General features: G+C 44.0%; 2 protein-coding genes across 4 annotated transcripts in view; one reads left to right on the plus strand and one right to left on the minus strand.

Annotated features, from left to right (window-relative positions):
* Positions 1-8,286, plus strand: part of DBH (dopamine beta-hydroxylase) — a 15,283-nt gene extending 6,997 nt beyond the window's left edge. Inside the window, exons 5-12 of the mRNA XM_042478721.1 lie at positions 6-108; positions 2,343-2,509; positions 2,688-2,831; positions 4,291-4,329; positions 4,872-4,931; positions 5,022-5,149; positions 6,240-6,399; positions 8,149-8,286. Of these exons, the coding sequence (XP_042334655.1) occupies positions 6-108; positions 2,343-2,509; positions 2,688-2,831; positions 4,291-4,329; positions 4,872-4,931; positions 5,022-5,149; positions 6,240-6,399; positions 8,149-8,286 (939 nt within the window). The remainder of the gene's footprint in view (positions 1-5; positions 109-2,342; positions 2,510-2,687; positions 2,832-4,290; positions 4,330-4,871; positions 4,932-5,021; positions 5,150-6,239; positions 6,400-8,148) is intronic.
* Positions 8,287-10,727: 2,441 nt separating this feature from the next.
* Positions 10,728-18,152, minus strand: part of SARDH (sarcosine dehydrogenase) — a 39,006-nt gene continuing 31,581 nt past the window's right edge. For all 3 annotated transcript variants that reach the window (XM_042480067.1, XM_042480066.1, XM_042480065.1), the window contains exons 21-22: positions 15,212-15,347; positions 10,728-11,604 (exon numbers count right to left, since the gene is read on the minus strand). In XM_042480067.1, coding sequence (XP_042336001.1) covers positions 11,479-11,604; positions 15,212-15,347 — 262 coding nt within the window. In that variant the 3' untranslated portion in view covers positions 10,728-11,478. The remainder of the gene's footprint in view (positions 11,605-15,211; positions 15,348-18,152) is intronic.

Raw genomic sequence — 18,152 nt, forward strand, 5'->3', positions numbered from 1 at the left:
CATAGGCTTTTTACTACCCAGAAGATGCAGGACTCGCTTTCGGAGGCCCTGGAACCTCCAGATATCTGCGCCTAGAAGTTCACTACCACAACCCACTGGAGCTCAAAGGTACAACAGACCTTGAATGGCTCCCTTTCCATCTTCTTTATTTCCAGTCCCCAAAGAATGTTTTGTTGGATAGTTCTTCTAAACGAATGATAAAAGAGCTATCCAAGGTTCTGGATACTAACTTGCAAATAGGTTCAGGAAAGGGTGCATCCACATTGTAGAAACAATACAGTTTGGCACCACTTTAACTTCCATGGCTATATCCTATGGAATCCAGGGATTTGTAGTTTGGTGAGGCACCAGCACTCTTTGGCAGAGAAGACTAAAGACCTTGCAAAACTAGAACTCCCACGATTCTATAGGACGACGCTACATTTAAAGTGATGTCAAACTGCATTATTTCTACACTGTAGATGCATCCTAAAACCCATGGTTGCTCACCATACTCCTGATATCAGATCACCCAGCTGCCACTACTTATAACCTGTTACTTTCTCAGTTTCCATCTCCCGAAGCAATTGGCAACTTCCTTTGCAAACTGATGCAAATAACTTTTGGAACAAAGACTGACTACCTACTTGTACATCTCAAAGACCCTTGAACCAGTTCCAGTCCCATCTTGTGACTGCTTACTCTTGGATCCTTGGTCGTGATGTGGCCTGTCCAGATGTAACTTCTGCCTGGGCTGGAAGCCATGAGATGCCATTCAGATTAATGAGCAACTGGGAGCACACTCTTCCCCTGCTTTCTCTGCCTATTAGCAGCCAGCAGGCAGGTTTTTGAACACGAGGAAGAAAACGCAGCACAAAGTGCCTGCATTTCCATAAGCTCAAAACTGCTCGCTCCTTGGACTCTCTGGAATAATTTTAGAAAACTGAAGCATCTGGGCTGCTCTTCAGTCATATCACACTTGGCTATAAATAATCATTTTTGTTGGTTCTTTTCTTTTCACCAATAATATCTCCCTTGTTATTCTTATCCATTTCATTTTGTGCCCAAGCTGGAGACAGAAGCTTAAAAAGTAATGAGAAAATCTGGCCGGTGCCCAAAATACACACAAAGGCACATGGATGGCACATAGGCTGAAGGCGCCCCTCTCTTCTGAGGCAAACCAGGCAGGTTTGTGGGGTGGGGAGAGCAATCTTTTAAAGGCCTACTAGTGAGGCAACCCATAGAAACACGGGAACCTGCCTTAAGGATAGAAAGAATGTGAAATCGAAGGCTTTCATGGCCGGCATCCATAGTTTTTTGTGGGGTTTTCGGGCTATGTGGCCATGTTCTAGAACAGTTTATCCCTGACGTTTCGCCAGCATCTCTGGCTGGCATCTTCAGAGAATGGTGACACAGAAGATACACACACACACCACACACACACTGTGTGACCTGGGTCTGGAGGAAATTCCATGTTAATCTGTGTATTGTTCTGTTGCTGATGTTGATGGTTAGTTAAAGTTGGCATTCTCCATTTCATTTGTACCCATACTGTTTCAGCAGTGTGTCTGCAGCCGGACAACTACCCAGCATCTAGAAGGGTTGTGGGACATTTTGTGAGTGTGTGTGTGCGGTGGTGAGGATGCACTTCTGACTGTCTTTAGCCATCTCCAAATATTCTCCCCTTCTCTCCTGCATCAGCAGAATCTTGATAACCCAAGGGGCCATTAAGGTGCACTGGAGCTATGACATTTCAGGGTGACTAAGAGTGCGCCAGGCTAGGGCAGCCTCTTCCACTTGGAAGTTGGATCTGCCACTAATTACAGCCTTAAGGCAGAGAAAGATGTTACATCACCCGGTGTGTGCCATGAGTACATCAGCGCATAGTCCCCAAGTCCTGAAATTCCCAAGTTGCTTTGTAATGTGCCTTTATCACCTAGGGCTATCTCTTTAAAAAGAGAAAATAACTCACCCACCCTGCCATACAAAGACCTATACTCTAAAATGCACCCACAGGAAAGAAATTCAGTGGGGCCCTTGGGATTCCCCTGGGTTTGGTTTTAGGACCATCCATGGATACAGAAATCTGTTATATACAGTGGGCTCAGGCATCCATTATATACAGTGGGCCCTTGTTATCTGAAAGGGTTTGGTTCCAGGACCCCCTTGGATACCTAAACCTATTATTATTATTATTATTATTATTATTATTATTATTATTATTATTCCACCTTCCTCCCAGTACAGAGACTCAAGGTGATGTCTTGAGAATAGCAAAAGCTTTCTGATGACTTCCAGTGACTTCCAGTGACACAAATATATACGCACATAACATCTCAAGGTGTGCTGTTTTGTTTTCCCAGGCCACTATGATTCCTCAGGGATCCGCCTCTTTTACACTGCCACTCTTCGGCCTTTTGATGCTGGTATCATGGAGCTTGGCTTGGTATACACACCGGTGATGGCAATTCCACCACGTGAAAGCCATTTTTACCTGACAGGATACTGCACTGATAAATGCACCCAGGTGGTAAGTACCAATCTGCCAACAGCAACAACTAGTATCCATCCCTTATTTTTCCTGTAATGGTATGCTGAGTTATGCAAGCTGATGTAAGCAACAAGGTTGCAGCCATTGACTCTCCCCCCTATTCTTCCTTCCATTCAAAATATGTATGTTCACCCCACTTTCCTTTCCCCCTCACCAGGCATTGCCCCCCACCGGGATCCACATTTTCGCATCTCAGCTTCACACTCACCTGACCGGAAGAAGCGTGGTGACCATCTTATCACGAGAAGGGAAGGAGCAGGAGATTGTAAACATAGACAGACACTACAGCCCTCATTTCCAGGTATAGCTTTTCTCCTTACCTCAATCAGTCAAATACTTTGTTAAACCAGTTAGATGAATTAGTTACATTTAAGTAATTACAACACCAAAAAGCCAATACAGAACTCCTTTGACCTACTGAAGAAAATGCTGGAGAACTTACTAACCCTGGTGGCTGGTGGCTCTCGTGTCCATATGGCAGCGAATCCACTCCAGGTTTTGGTTCAGATTTTAAAGGAATTATCCAAGGTGTTGAAGCATCTTCCCAAAAGGGTGCCCCACTGTAGTGGGCATTGGTACCCATTACACATGGAGAGCATGGTGCATCAGTCACTCCACTGGCAACAGATGACCATACGCCATAACATCACAGCAGCCCTTAGGTGAACATAAATCAGTGACGAAACTACTTAATTCTGTTTCTGCACATGTAAGTCCATATACATCTCATGCTGACTTCTAGCCGGCAATGTTTTGCATGTATGTGTTGTGCTTTTATGATTTTAAAGAGCTCAGTGAAGAAGGCTCTAAGAGCATTCATATGCCAACTGTGGGTTTACATTATCCACAACCTTGGTCTATGAATGCTCTTAGGGCCTTCGCCCAGAGTATTCTTCCCTCCATTCTGCCCTGGCCCCCTCACAGCAAACAATGAATGGCTATCTCCCCACATGCCTCCTGTTCTTCACTTGGTGCCACGACTGAGGTCAAAATGAAATGCTAAGCCACACTATCAAAGCAGGACCACCTTGTCCTGACCTCAGAGTGACTTGTGCCAACAGTGGTGGTGCCAAGGGTCTTGCAAGGACCATATGTGAAGTTGGCTGGTGTTGCTGCAAAGACAGCCAAAACCCGCAGCAAAAGATGAGTTGCAGGCAGCTCTCCGTATCCATAGATGCCGTATCCACAGATTCAACCGTCCATGGCTTGAGCATATTTTAACAGTATACAAATTCCCAGAAGCAAACCTTGATTTTGCCATTTTATATAAGAGAGGTGCCATTTTACTGTGCCATTGTATTTAATGGGACTTGAGCACCACGGATTTGGGTATTCATGGTGTGTATGTGGGAGTCCTGGAATGGGTTGAGGGAGGAAGCCCTGAATTTGGTGCAGACATTGTGAAGACAGTCTGGACCCGATTTGGGGGTTTGGCCCTGCATTATGTAAACAGGACACTGTGAGCTTGGAGTAAATTCAGGGTAAATCACCCATGTAGACAAGCTCCTAAATGCACCAGGCCTTTTAGCTAATAAACAGACCAGCTCTTATTTCTCTTGTAGAGTTCTGTGGATGCTCCTCAGTTTTTGCTTCCCAGCCCCAGTGTTCAGGGGATAACACCAAGTAATCTCTCCTATCCCTCTTAAGATGACCTTTCCTTACTTTGCCTTTGCACTTTCTCCTCTTTTAGCCCTACACTTTATTGTACTCTACCTTACCTTTCATGACTCTTTCTCTGTCTGGCTCCTGTTTTCCCTTAGGAGATCCGCATGTTAAAGAAAGTGGTGTCTGTGTTCCCGGTAAGTGGACTCTTAGAAAGGTATTGATATTGTTTGTGCCTTTATGCTGTTTTCCTGGACTGCCATCGCACCGTAACAAATAGAAGCACTTGCTTTTTCTCCTGTCTCACTGTAACAAACAGAAGCACTTGGGTTTTCTTCTTCTTGAGTAAATGGTGTTCATGAATCATAAAGCTACATGGTTTGAGAGGGATCCACTGACAATAGGCGGCTTCCATTCAAGACTGAAGATTAAGTTTAGGCCCACACATAGTCCAAACTATCTTGGAGGTCATTGGAAAGATCTGGAAAGGGGACAGTTGCACAACAAGGAATTAATGTCAAGGGAAGCATAGGGTTTGTGTCCAGTTCTGGGCACAATAAGGATATTGTCAACCTACAACAGGTTCAGAGGATGGCAACCAAGATGATAAAGGGGCTGGAAACTAAACCTAGTTAGGAATGGTTGAGGGAACTTAGGACTCCAGTACTCTAACCACTACACAACTCTGTTGTAGTAGTTTATCCCTCAAGGTGTCAAGATAATGCTTTTCTATAAACAGGGCGATGTACTGAGAACCACCTGCATGTACAACACCGAAGATCGGACTAAAGCAACTGTGGTGAGTCCATCGGGAGAGGTACACTACACACATATTGGTGACTTTGTGACTCCTGTCCTCATGCTTGATTCTTATCCTCTTAACCTGTAGGGAGGTTTTGGAATCACAGAAGAGATGTGTGTGAACTATATCCATTACTATCCCCAGACAGAGTTGGAGCTGTGCAAGAGTGCAATAGATTTGGGCTACCTGCGCCGCTATTTCAAGCTTGTGAACAGGTAATGTAAACTATCATGCAACTAAATACACCTTGTAATGCTACGATGGTAATGGAATATGCAATACAACCATTGTAGGGTCTGATGTGTTCAGGTGTTTCTTATGTTAGAAGACCAACGTTTCCCAGAGAACTCCACCTATTAGTCAGTTATAAAAGCTGACCAGTAACTGCATTTTCAATGGCCAGCAACTGACATGATTATATTCCTTGTGCAGGGATATAACCTTTATTTTTTGCCTGGTCCACAATTGTTGGTACGTGTTTTCAAGTCATTTCTGACTTAACGGCGACCCTAAGACAACTCTATTATGGGGTTTTCTTGGAAAGACTTGTTCACAGGTTTGCCATTGCCTGAGGTTGAGAGCATGGGACTTGCCGAAGGTCACCCAGTGGGTTTTATGGCCAAGCTGGGAATTGAAGCCTAGTCTCCAGAACTGTAGGCTAACACTCAAACCGCTGCTAGAAATAAATGTCTAAATAGAAAAAAAAATCTAGTTACAAACAGCAGTAAATGGCACAACAGAGTTGTCTCTCTCTTGCACGCACAAATCTAAAACCTGCTTGAATGTAAACAGCGCTTAGCAAAAAGAAAAGAGAGGAAAGAATGGGGAAAGAAATTGAATCACAAAAGCAGTGCATCTATCGCCTTATTGATTATATACCAAACTGCATTTGAACTTGAAACCTCACAGACCAATTTGTAACCACATTTTGTGATGCTGCAAACAGGACTCCTGGTGGTGTTTTCTTTTCGTCTTGTGCTTTGTTTTTATGGTATATTTTAGAAATGGCCGTGATTGTGATTTTTTGGGGCCACAGTATTTTTATATTATCGACTTTCCCATTGTAATTGGTGTTGCTTACCTTTCCATGCTTGTGCGTTCTGTGTATAATTTCCACTATTGACTCTTTTCCTAGTCAATAGGTAAGGTCTGATACTTCTTTCCATTCCCCTTCGGAAGCTGTTTGCTGAATCTCACAGGGCATTATTGAGTTTTCAGTTTTCAGTTACCTTTCTATACATCTTTTAGACACTTTCCCTCCAAGCCCACATATTTGCTCATGCAAGATGCTTCTCTTTCTGGCAGGTTTAATGATGACGATGTCTGCACATGCCCAGAAACCTCTGTCACGCAGCAGTTTGCCTCGGTTCCTTGGAATTCTTTCAGCAGAGATGTCTTGAAATCCTTGTACGACTTTGCGCCCATTTCCATGCATTGCAATAAATCTTCAGCAGTCCGTTTCCCGGTATGTTCTGGTCCATTTCCCCACTTTCTTTCTTTGGAGATGCCTGACTTCTGGCCAGTGCCATCCCCTCCGATGGTGTCACCGGTTGTGCTTCGTACCCCCTGCACCCCCCTAGTAACACCACTATGTCTGATATTTGATCCTTTAGCTGATTCATATGATGGTGGAAGATCATGTGCCAGTGTCACTAGGGTTGGATAGAACATGCAGAAGTTATGGGCAGCAGAAAAGCAGCTGCCCCCAACTGAAAACAATGAGTAATAAAAATGAACAGGAAGGACAAATAAATGCGTAGCATACAAATACCAAAGCAGATGCGATTGCAATAAACAGAACAAATGAACACAAAGCAAATAAGCTTTTTTTTAAAAAATAATGACAACAAATGGAACAGTGAAACTATCCCATCTTCTGTAATATGTCTTTTTGCAATGCAAATTGCCATTGTGCCTTGCATGCGCATTATTAGCTTAATTCCCCATTCAAAACCACAAACATCTTGGTACGCTGCGCAGCCCGAATCCTCATTATGTACTTCACGCCTCTCATTGTTGCCATAATTGGACACTTATCTGTAACAGGGAATACACCCTTCCCATATATTCATATCAAAAGTAGACAAATCGTGAACCTTTTGTTGGGCGACATTGCAATTCGCTGTTCTGTAGCGCATCCAAACTGTTGCATTGTGCCCTGGTCTTGTTTTAGACTATGCCAGTCCAAATATAGGTTTTGCAGAAAGCAACAGTGAGTAATCTTGGCTAAAAGGGACGTGTGATGGACAGCATTAGTCATTAAAAACTCTTATGTTTCCCAGATAGATTATACAGTCATGTAGGAAGACTTTGCACTTGTTTTTATACATTAAAAATAAAATAAAAATAAAAATGTGAATATATAGAGTCTACATAGTTTAAACCTCCACCCAAAGATTATGCATTGATTGTTCCATGCAACCCTTGTGTTAAATGGCAACAATGCACAAATGAATGCACAACCAAGGAGACATGCATGTGCATGTGCATCCCATCTGTGCCTCCTATGAACAACTCCACTTCTGCACCCCTTCAGCTAAATATGGACACTCCACAACAGATAAAATAAATGTCCAACAGTGTCCATATGAGAACATACACTTGCATATGACACCAAAAGGAATCCAGCTAATATGGAAGAAAAAGCATTACAAATTGGTAGTCAACAATTGTTTTTAATATAACAGAGTAGGTTGCTGCATCCTAGCTCTTAATCATACCTAGGAGAACAACTCTGCTTAATTCAAGGGTTAGAGTTTTATTGAAACATACATACAAAGAAAGAGGAAAGGGGAAGGCAGGAAAGAAGGGAAAGGGTACATAGGATATGGGGAGCCAGTGTGGTGTAGTGGTTAGAGTGTTGGACTGGAAGACCAGGGTTCAAATATCCTGGTGTTCAGCAAACCTCCCTATTGATATATGGCAATCTCATGAATTTCCTTAGGTTTTCTTAGGCAATGCATACTCAGAGGTGGTTTTGCCAGTTCCACCCCCTGAAATATAGCCTTCAGTACCTGATACGCCTTGGTAGTCCTCCATCCCATGTACCAAGATGTGACCTTGGTTAGCTTCTAAGATCAGAAGGGATCTGGTACCAACCACAGTCTTAAATCCTTAGAGACAACTAGAGTAGACCCATTGGATTTATCTGCATGTTGACTCGTCGTTCATCAATTCCACTTTGCTCACAATATCTGTCTTCTTTCCTTGACAGGGTGAATGGGAGAAGCAGCCCTTGCCAACGATTACAGAGGTGCTTCCAGAGCCAACCTCATCCTGTGAACATAGCAGCAGACCCCACTTTCCCACGTCTCCAACTGTTGTTAAACTTGACAAAGCAGCCAAAAAATAAGACCTGGGCTGAACCTGATGGACCAACCACTTTAATCCTAGTCTGGCCTGACTTCGATTTCTTTGTAGCCTCTATGGGAAGCCCCAGATATGGTGGGAATAGTGAGAAGGAAATTCTATCCATCAGAAAAAATGTATCTAGGGCTGGCCACTTGGACTTTAGCAATAGTCTGTCTCTTTTAGCAAACAAAATAGCAGAGCCAAGGCAAAGGAGTCCCTGAAATTCTCTGGATTTCCAGATCACCATTTCTGGTTATCTTAAGGCCAATCATGACATTAAATGCATGACCACACTTGCATATTTTTCAAATGATAGGTGCAGCTAAGAGTCGTCTTGTGGAAGGAAGAACATTGATTCTCACTACTGCCTCCAACAACACACAGGGCAAGATCGTAGACTTGGTGTGAGTAGTGCAACTCTTAGCATGCAGAGCTATGCATGAATTTTGTTACATCATGTGCAGATTGGCAACTTTGTTCAACTGAACCAAGGCACCAAATGTGGAAACAAATTGGAAATTAATTGTGCATCTGCACTCGTGTGCAAAATTTATATCCAATGTGCATAATGTCCAATTTACATGTACATCCAACAGCTGTGCAACTATTTCGGCAGCCTTGAACTGAATGTATCTGTTCCACAGAAGACAAAAAGGTCCAGACACTTCTGTAGGGGAATTTATGCACATATAATGGCCCAAACAAACAGGCCAAAATAAAGCTGCTTCAGGTCACTTTGGAGGTATGCTGTTTAAATGACACATGCATCTTAAGAGGCCAGAAGCTGTGCCAAAGCTGTGCTCTGGTCCTTAGGACTAGAGCATGGCTTTGGCATGGCTTCCGGCCTCTTAGGACGCATGCAGCATTTAAACAGCATACCTCCAAAGTGACCCGAAGTAGCTTTATTTTGGCCTGTCTGTTTGGGCCCTAAGTTTGTCAAGCTAATGCATGTTGCCCAGCAAAAGAGTGAAAATGCTTTCAACTCTTAAAAGCACATTGTTTCTGGGGAATTCCATTTCTCCTCCAGCTTCTGCGAAGATTGCAGCTAAGCTCAGAGCGGTGGACAGGGAAGCCCAAGGGATGGTGATGGGAGATGATATTACAATCCCTGTTGATTAAAACAGCCTTGGAGGTTTGACCTTGCAAAGCCCTGGCTCCGTTGCACCACTGACTGAACCTTTTTTGTGCATCAGATGAGTTAATGAGCTTGTTTCCCCTGGAATATAATCACAAAGAGCCCCCTTTTCTTGTTGAAAGTAGGAAAGTAGGTCTTTATTAAGAGAAATATAGTGAGATAGAAAGGCAAAAGAAATCTAGGTCTAACCAGAACGGCTAGATCTAGTGAAATCTAACCAGCTAGGCTAGGTCTGGATCTAGTGGGGTGAAAAGTCAGAGAACCATGAGACAGCCTAGATCTAGCTAGACTGAAGTAACAGGAACCCGGGCTTCTCCATTGCTCTTGGATCAAAGCTGAGGTGTCTTCTCCTCTTTGGAAGATCCAGAGAAACATGATGAGAAGCAGGAAAAATTGATGTCAGAAACCCTAAGAATATCAGTCTAGGTCAGAAGGAAGATCAACAGAAAAAGGACAGTCTAGGAAACCTGAAGAGGTCTAACTCTTTATCTAATCCAACCATACAAGTGCATGCAGTTTGAGTAGAAGTGGAGTTCTATTGCTACCATCTCTAACAGAGAGCATGCCAAAAAGCTATAGTTGTCTCAAGCTAGGAGAGCAAGACAAAACAATAATAACCTTAGATGGCTGGTGGTAATTATTCGTTCTATTGTCTCAGAAGTATCTAAGAAAACAAATGCCAAGGGGCATGGTCTTTGCCACTGGGCAAAACTCTACACATTCATAATGAGAATGAGGTTGTGGAGCCACATGAACAAGAAGAAAGTTCCAAGGCTGGTGTGTTGGAATCTATCATTTCTTGTGTCATCTTCATGGCCCTTCTGTCTTGTAGGCCGAAGGCAAAGGTATACTACAAGTCCTTTAGGAGGGTGGTGAGGGAGGGCATTGTAACTCAATGTATGTCCTAGATTCTATCCCTGGCAACACACCTACTTACTAAAGAGGCAGGTAGGGAATAATTATTGAAAATGGCTTCTCTGTTTCATTGCTGACAGTAGTTAAAGGAATCTGTGCTGGCCAAGATGGACCTATTACCAGACTTGGTACAGAAGGCAGCTTCTTACTGTCATAAGACTAGATTTGGGGAAGAGAAGTTTTAAAAAACCAATAGACTGGAGAGCACCTTAGTTACTGAAAAGCACCTGAATTACTCCTGGTGTTAGGCAAACTATAGGTAAATGGCCCACATTGACCAGCAAATAGATGGAAACGAGGGGGGGGGGATATTTTCAGCTGGGCTGTGTCTCTCAGCCCCTTCTCTGGGTGCGAGGATGTTGTGATCCAGCATACAGAAATGTTACATTGTCTTCATTGGAAGTCTTGCCTTTATTATCATTGACTAAATCGAGTTAAATTATACCATTAATGTGCTCAAATTTTTCTTTTTTCTTGCAATCATTGCTTCAAGATGTGCTGGTGGTGGGGACAGGGAAGCAGAAAAAGAAATCTGACCAAGGTACAATTTATGCCAGGCTCTCAGCACCATGGCCAACAAGGCAAGGAGACTCAACAAAACCTCCATGCGCAGGAGCAGCGTTGGACGAGTGAGTTAAACAGCAAATGGAGAGCCATTATCTCCACTTCCATCCAAGGTTTCCCAAACTTATCACTGCTGGAAATAGGACTGAGGCAAGAGTCCCATGTTCTGATTTGGCCTCAAGGCTCTTATATTCTTGGAAGCAAACATCAGGATCCTGTCAGTGTCTTATGCATGGATATATTCTCTTGCGGAAGTGCTTGGAAACTTTTGTTTGATGAGCAATGTCTGCATTCAGTTCAAGGTTGGGAAAGTGGAGTTGTACATCGGGTTCTTTGTGCATGGATGTCCATGTGCAACTGGTTGCATTCGGTTCCATATATGGTGCCTTGGTTCTATTGTGCAACACTGTCATTCAACACAAGAGCTGTGTAACTCTGTGTGTGGAGACTGATAGTACTCAACACTGATGTATGATCTTGGCCAGGATCTTTGGCATTGTGCAGTATTGCTTCACGCTTTCCTTCTTCCCGTCTCCACCTTTCAGTTGATCCTTCCTGTCTCCTTGAGATCCACCAGTCTTAATAGATCCCTTTAACCCTCTTGTTCTCTGGATCGAAGGGGGATTTTGTGTGAGCTTTCGCTTGGTAGGCAACTCCCATCCTTTCCAACATGTATTTGCCGCTTTTCACAAAATCAAGGGTGGCCTGGAGAAGAGTCAACACAAAACAATGACAACAACATTTCCATTATCATTATTTTTGCCTGAGAATCACCATGTGGAAGAAACCTGCCTTCTTTTCCTTTACCATCATGTAGTTTCTTGCTAAAATGTCTCAAATGGTTTCAAATGCCAAAGTAAATCCAATAAGACTTTTATATTTATGGTGCTGCCCTCTGACAGTTGGTTAAAACTAGCCATTCATCTCAAGGGACTACCTTTATCTTTACCTTTACCTGTGACACGAGAAGAAACCAAATGCAGAGAAGGAACAAAATGCAAGATGAAAATGGAATCTCCCCTCTTTAAAATCTCAGCATTTCTGACTTTAAACAGCAAGTTACCAAGCTCTTTCTTCCAAAGGGAATGTCAACTTTTCACAGATGAAAACTGGGACACCATAAGTTGGCAACCATCAGAGTACGGTCACAATGATAAATGTTATGGATGAAGAACAACAGACAAGCTATGAGAGGCTGCAGGAGTTTCTCTCTCTCTGCAGTCCATCTCAAAATGGTGACAAGAAATGATGCAAGATCACTTCTGGTCACCATTTTGAGAGGGACGGCAAAGGAAAATGGAGGTATTTGGTCTCTCTTGTTGGGAGCGTGGCCTACAGGACGGTCTGTTGGGTAAAACTGGCACATTCCCACACAGTTGTCAATGCCTGATGTAAATAAACCAGTGCAATGCAATGCAAATTTCCCAAAGGGAGAGGAGACATCCCTTCCTTCTCTGAGCAAAGGCCTCCGCCTTATTCTGTTGATTTAATCAACTAAGAAGGAGAAGGCTCAAGGAAACAGGCAGCATTATTACTAGGGGCACCCTGTCCAGATCCTCCGGGTGCCAACATGCCAAGAAGAATCTAACGCGACTAGAAAAGCAGCCACACTCATGCTGCCAGGAGGATATGTTTTGCGGAAGGACAAAATGCCTTCAACAAAGTCACATAATTCATTTTAGATTGCCAAATATTGTGTTTCCTATTTTTTATTTATTTAGAGTATTTCTGAGAGCTGGCATGGCATTGAGGTTTGAGTGTTGGCCCTGGAAACTAGGGACCGATTGCCTACTCAACCATGGAAACCCACTGGATGTCCTTGGCTGAGTCACATATTCTCAGCCCCCGAAAACCCCATGGTAGGTTTGCCTTAGGGTCACCATAGGTTGGAAATTACTTGAAGGCATACATAATAACAACAACCAGGTGTCAATTTTGCACAGAACATGTTCCAAATTACACGTAGCCTTCGAAAACGGGGTGGCGTTTGAAGACTTTCTTGTAATGGGGGAAAAATTGCTAAAGTCACTCATTGCTTCTTTGGAGAAGAAACTTACTGAAGAATTAGATGGCTAGTGTTTGTTCTATCGCTGTCACTGCACATCATTGCCATTTTCAGTGGTCCATCTCCTTCCCCTGCGTTCTCTTTGCTGACAGTGTCCATAAATATTCAAGACTTTCCTACCAAGCTCTTATAATCAAATACCCCCTTCCACCCTATTTGTTCTCCCCATGGCTGCAATTCACATGCAAATCAGACTTGAGTTATCATGCTGTTGGGCTGGGAAAAGTAAGCCTGCTATCCTTCCCACCCATTGAACATCTGGTCAATGAGCTGTGTGCATTTCTACAGGGCACACTGAGTGCCCAGTTTCCTACTGAGAGGAGGAAAAATATGATAGTAGCAGCACAACGGGATCAAGGTTCACTTGGAGAGAGGCTGAGCCCTTGTCATGCATGCTTCAATTGTGGGTTGCCCAGAGAGCCATTGTGGTTTGAATGCTGGACTATGATTCTGGAGACCAGGGTTCGAATCCTCCGCTCAGCCATGGAAACCCACTGGGTGACTTTGGGCAAGTCACGGTCTCTGAGCCTCGGGGGAAGGCAATTGCAAACTGTCTCTGAACAAATCTTGCCAAGAAAACCCTGTGATAGGTTACCCTTAGGGTCGGCATAAGTCAGAAACTACTTGAAGGCACACAGGAATAACAACACAACATTGCCCAGAGTGATGCTAGTGGTTTTTTGAGGCAGGGGGCCCTCCTGACAAATACCAGGGCTTCTGTCACCTCCAAGTTATTTTATGTGGATATCAAAAATGATATAATTTTTTGAGAGATAATTTGGAAAAGAAAATTAATAATGTTGTTAAGGTGGCCCCTACATAAAGGTGGCCAGGGGGGCTTCTACATCAGTGGGGCAGCGAATCCGGTCTAGGTCTTGGTCTGAAGCTTAAAGAGCTGCTAAGATGCTGCAACTATTTGGCAGAACCTTGGATAGATCCTTCAGACCAGAATCCAGAGACAATTAGCTGGATGCATCTTTGCTTTCCCCCCTTCACTCCACCAACACAAAAATAGATGTTTGGGGAGGCTGCCACATCGAAAAGGTGGGTAGTGGGGAACTCCCACTGGGACAAAATTGTAGCTACATGCCAGATACCCATCTCCCATTGCAACGTCTTGGCCAATATCTCGAAAAGGGTTTTTAGATGCTTTGCTAATATTATTTCACTGGTCTTTCAATTCAAGGATGATAAACCAAGGTGGGAAAACCCACTTATATTTGACTGATAGCCCCTCAGTTCACAGAAGGACTTGGCCAGGTTTAAAAGCAAACTATAGACAGACCGATATTATTTTGTTTCATAACTGTGGAGTGTGTTCCTAGTCCCGAGCCCTTTGGACACATCCATCTGGTCCCAAACAAACTGTCAAGAGTTTTCAGCTTCACCAACATGTCCCTAGTACTCTGTCCCTCCTCTTCCCCCACTGCTACTTCAAGGCCAAGATTTCTCTTTTTGCTCCAGGCTGCCTGTCACATTAGGAGACTGCCAGCAAAGAGAGGGAAACAGAAGCAATCCAATGCACAGGAATAACTAGCAAAAGTTCTTCCCCCAGTTGCTAGAGTTATTCCAATGCTGGAGGGCTCCGCTTCTCCTTCTGAACATAAGAAAGGCTGAAGAAAATGGAAAAGACACAGGAGCAGCTATGAATGGTAGGTATGAAGACCACTGGCTAGCTGTTGGTTAGCTGGAATCCTGTTGGAGACATATGTATATGCAACCTGGAGTTATGCATGTACACCTCTTATTTGGGATGTTGCGGAAGGAGCTATTCATTACCTCCTTGTGCAATGTTCAAGACCTACCCTTGAAAAGCTCTGAGTTGCTGCTGCAACTGCTTACTAGCCAGGGTTGAGGAACACAACAGACAATTCTGGGGCCTAATTGATTTTATGAAGCCTTTCTATACACCTGATTTTCTATTAATTTTAACCTCTTGGAATGCTGTCTTTGTTGTTGTTGTGTGCCTTCAAGTCATTTCCAACATATGATGACTCTAAGGTGATCCTATAGTGCTACACACTCCCTCGGAGTGTAGAGGAGTCTCCTTCCTTAGAGGTCTTTAAACAGAGGCTGGATGGCCATCGGTCACGGATGCTTTGATTGTGGTTTCCTGCATGGCGGGGGGGTTGGAATGGATGGCCCTTGGGGTACTTCTAGCCTCTATACAAGTGGAGAGATGACTATCTTAGAAGGTTCCTTGCCCAGATATCCCTGCATCTTCATGTGAGACATTGCCATACTCACCGGCCCTCCATCAGGATCCTGGATGTAGCCATAGGCGATTGTTTTGTTGATAGCATGCCCAAAGTCTGCCCTGCGGATATGCCCGACAACTTTGTTGTTTCTCCAGATGGCTTCCAACCCAAACATGGGCACCTTTCTATGAGACCCAGACAAAACAATATGTCAGAGATGTAAATAGTTTGGTATAATGCACCAGTGGCATAGTGAATCTGCTCTGAGCTTTAAGGAGCTGTCCAAAGTACTCTACTTATTTTGGGGACTGGATTCCACACAATGGTTTCCATATTACAGGATATGGTGACTCTATTCAAGCTACATTTTATTCTAGGTTTTTATTCCCATATCCATCCATGGTGTTGAAATTGCTCTGGGTGTACCCTTCAGTACAGTACTTTAGATAAGTCCTGAAAGCATTATTATGATCCTACAATAGCTCACACTAATTTAATTCAAACTTCAGGAGAAGGGGAGAGAGAGTAGGGAGTAGAGAAAATTTCCCTCTTGCAAATATACTTTTACTTATTATTATTATTATTATTATTATTATTAACCTTTATTTATAAAGCGCTGTAAGTTTACACAGCGCTGTACATCAATTTTTTTTTAGTCAGACGGTTCCCTGCCCTCAGGCTTACAATCTAAAAGACACGACACAAAAGGAGAAGGGAGTGGTGGTGGGGAATAGGATCAGGTCCAGCAGATCTTTTCCACCTCCGAGGCCTGGACCAAGGCAGATGGACTGGAGGAAGGGCTTGGCTTCTTGATGGATGGTTAGAAGAAGGCTTCCTGGGTCAGAGAGGGGCTCACCTCTGGGAATGCTTCTCTAAACAATATAGTCTTTAATTCAGTTTTGAAACTGGGCAGAGAAGTGATGAGGTGTGCATGTGGGGGAAGAAGGTTCCAGGAGTAAGGGGCAGCAAGCGAGAAGGGACGAATTCGGGAGGGGGCAGTGGTAGTCCTACATTGTGACAGGAGACCCTGACTACCAGAGCGGAGGGTGCGAGTAGGAACGTAAGGAGAAAGAAGGTCAGATAAGTAAGGAGGGGCCAACCCATGGAGGGCTTTGAAAGTCAGTAACAAAAGCTTGTACCGGATGCGAAAGGGGAAGGGGAGCCAATGAAGGGAGGATAAAAGAGGAGAAACATGGTCAAAGCGGCGAGCGGATGTGACAATACGGGCAGCTGAATACTGGACAGATATTAAAGGATGGAGGTGTGAAAGAGGAAGCCCTGTTAGAAGGAGGTTACAATAATCTAGTCGCGAAACCACTAGGGCATGGACTAGAGCCTTGGCAGTAGAGATTGAGAGGAATGGACGGATCTTGGCAATGTTGTGGAGAAAGAATCTACAGGTCTTTGCGGTGGCCTGGATCTGGGGAATAAATGACAGGGAAGAGTCAAAAATGAAGCCAAGACTGCGGGCTTGATGAACCGGTTGAATAGAAGTGTCGTCGACAGAAACAGAAAAGGAATAATGAAGGGTGGGTTTAGGTGGAAAGACGAGAAGCTCAGTCTTAGACATGTTGAGCTTCAAGCGCCGAAGCCGCATCCACTGAGAGATGGCAGTCAGACAAGAAGAAACTTGCTTTTCAAGCCCCGTCGAAAGGTCAGGGGTGGAGAGATACAGCTGAGTGTCGTCGGCATACAAATGATAGGAGAAACCAAAAGAACTGATGAGTTTACCTAGAGACAGTGTGTATAGAGAGAACAGAAGGGGACCCAAGACAGAGCCCTGGGGAACTCCAACAGATAGCGGAACAGAGGATGAAGTCTGACCACCCGTGACCACTGCAAAAGATCTATCTGACAAGTAAGATTTAAACCAGTCGAGAGCAGAGTCGGCGAACCCAAGGTCAGAAAGTAAATCGACCAGGAGACAGTGATCAACAGTGTCAAAGGCTGCAGACAAATCGAGAAGAATGAGAATAGAGTAGAGGCCGTTTGCCTTGGCCCGCAACAGATCATTTGAGATCTTGGTGAGGGCTGTCTCTGTAGAGTGCCGTGGGCGGAAGCCAGATTGGAAGGGGTCTAGGATGGAGTTGGCTTCAAGAAACTTAATACAGCGAGAATAAACGACCCGTTCTAGGACCTTAGAAAGAAAAGGAAGAAGAGAAATTGGACGATAGCTAGACAAAGAAGAGGGGTCGAGAGAGGGTTTCTTCAGAATTGGGGAAACGAGAGCATGTTTGAAGTCAGAAGGGAAGGAACCCAAAGAGAGAGAGAGATTAAAGATATAGAGGAGCGAGGGCAGAAGAGAAGGGGATATAGAGATTAGGAGACGGGAGGGAATAGGATCAAGAGAACAGGTAGTAGGTTTGGAAGAATTTAGCAGCTTAGAGAGTTCATCCAGAGAAACAGGGGGAAACACAGAGAGTTTATTAGTAGAAGGTACCAGGAGGTTAGTGGTAGGGGGGCAAGTCGGGAGGAACTATTTCAGATCGAATAGTAGTGACTTTTGTGATGAAGTAGTTGGCGAAGTCAGTGGGGGAAAAAGATGAGAAGACAGGGGGAGAGGAAGGTTTGAGTAGTGTATTGAAGCAGGAGAACAAACGCTGCGGGCGCCTCTCATTAGCGCAGATCAGTGATTTAAAATAGTTCTGTTTTGCCATAGACAGAGCGCGTGAAAAAGATAAAAGGATGAATTTATAATGAATGAAATCGGCCGGTTCCCTAGACTTTTTCCAAAGACGTTCAGCCGCTCGAGAGCAGGACCGGAGGTACCTGATAGTGGGAGTGAGCCAGGGCTGAGGCCTAGTCATGGGGGAAGACACACGTACAGATACAGGAGCAAAGCTGTCAAGAGTTGAAGAAAGAGTGGAATTAAATAAAGACATTGCTGAATCAGCAGAGTCCCCAAGATCAAGAGAAGAGAGAGATGAATTCAAAGTCTGACTGAGATGGTCAGAGTTAACAGACTGAAGGTCGCGGAAATGGCGCTGGAC

Source organism: Sceloporus undulatus, chromosome 7 (genome assembly GCF_019175285.1).
Source record: "Sceloporus undulatus isolate JIND9_A2432 ecotype Alabama chromosome 7, SceUnd_v1.1, whole genome shotgun sequence".
NCBI lineage: Eukaryota > Metazoa > Chordata > Lepidosauria > Squamata > Phrynosomatidae > Sceloporus > Sceloporus undulatus.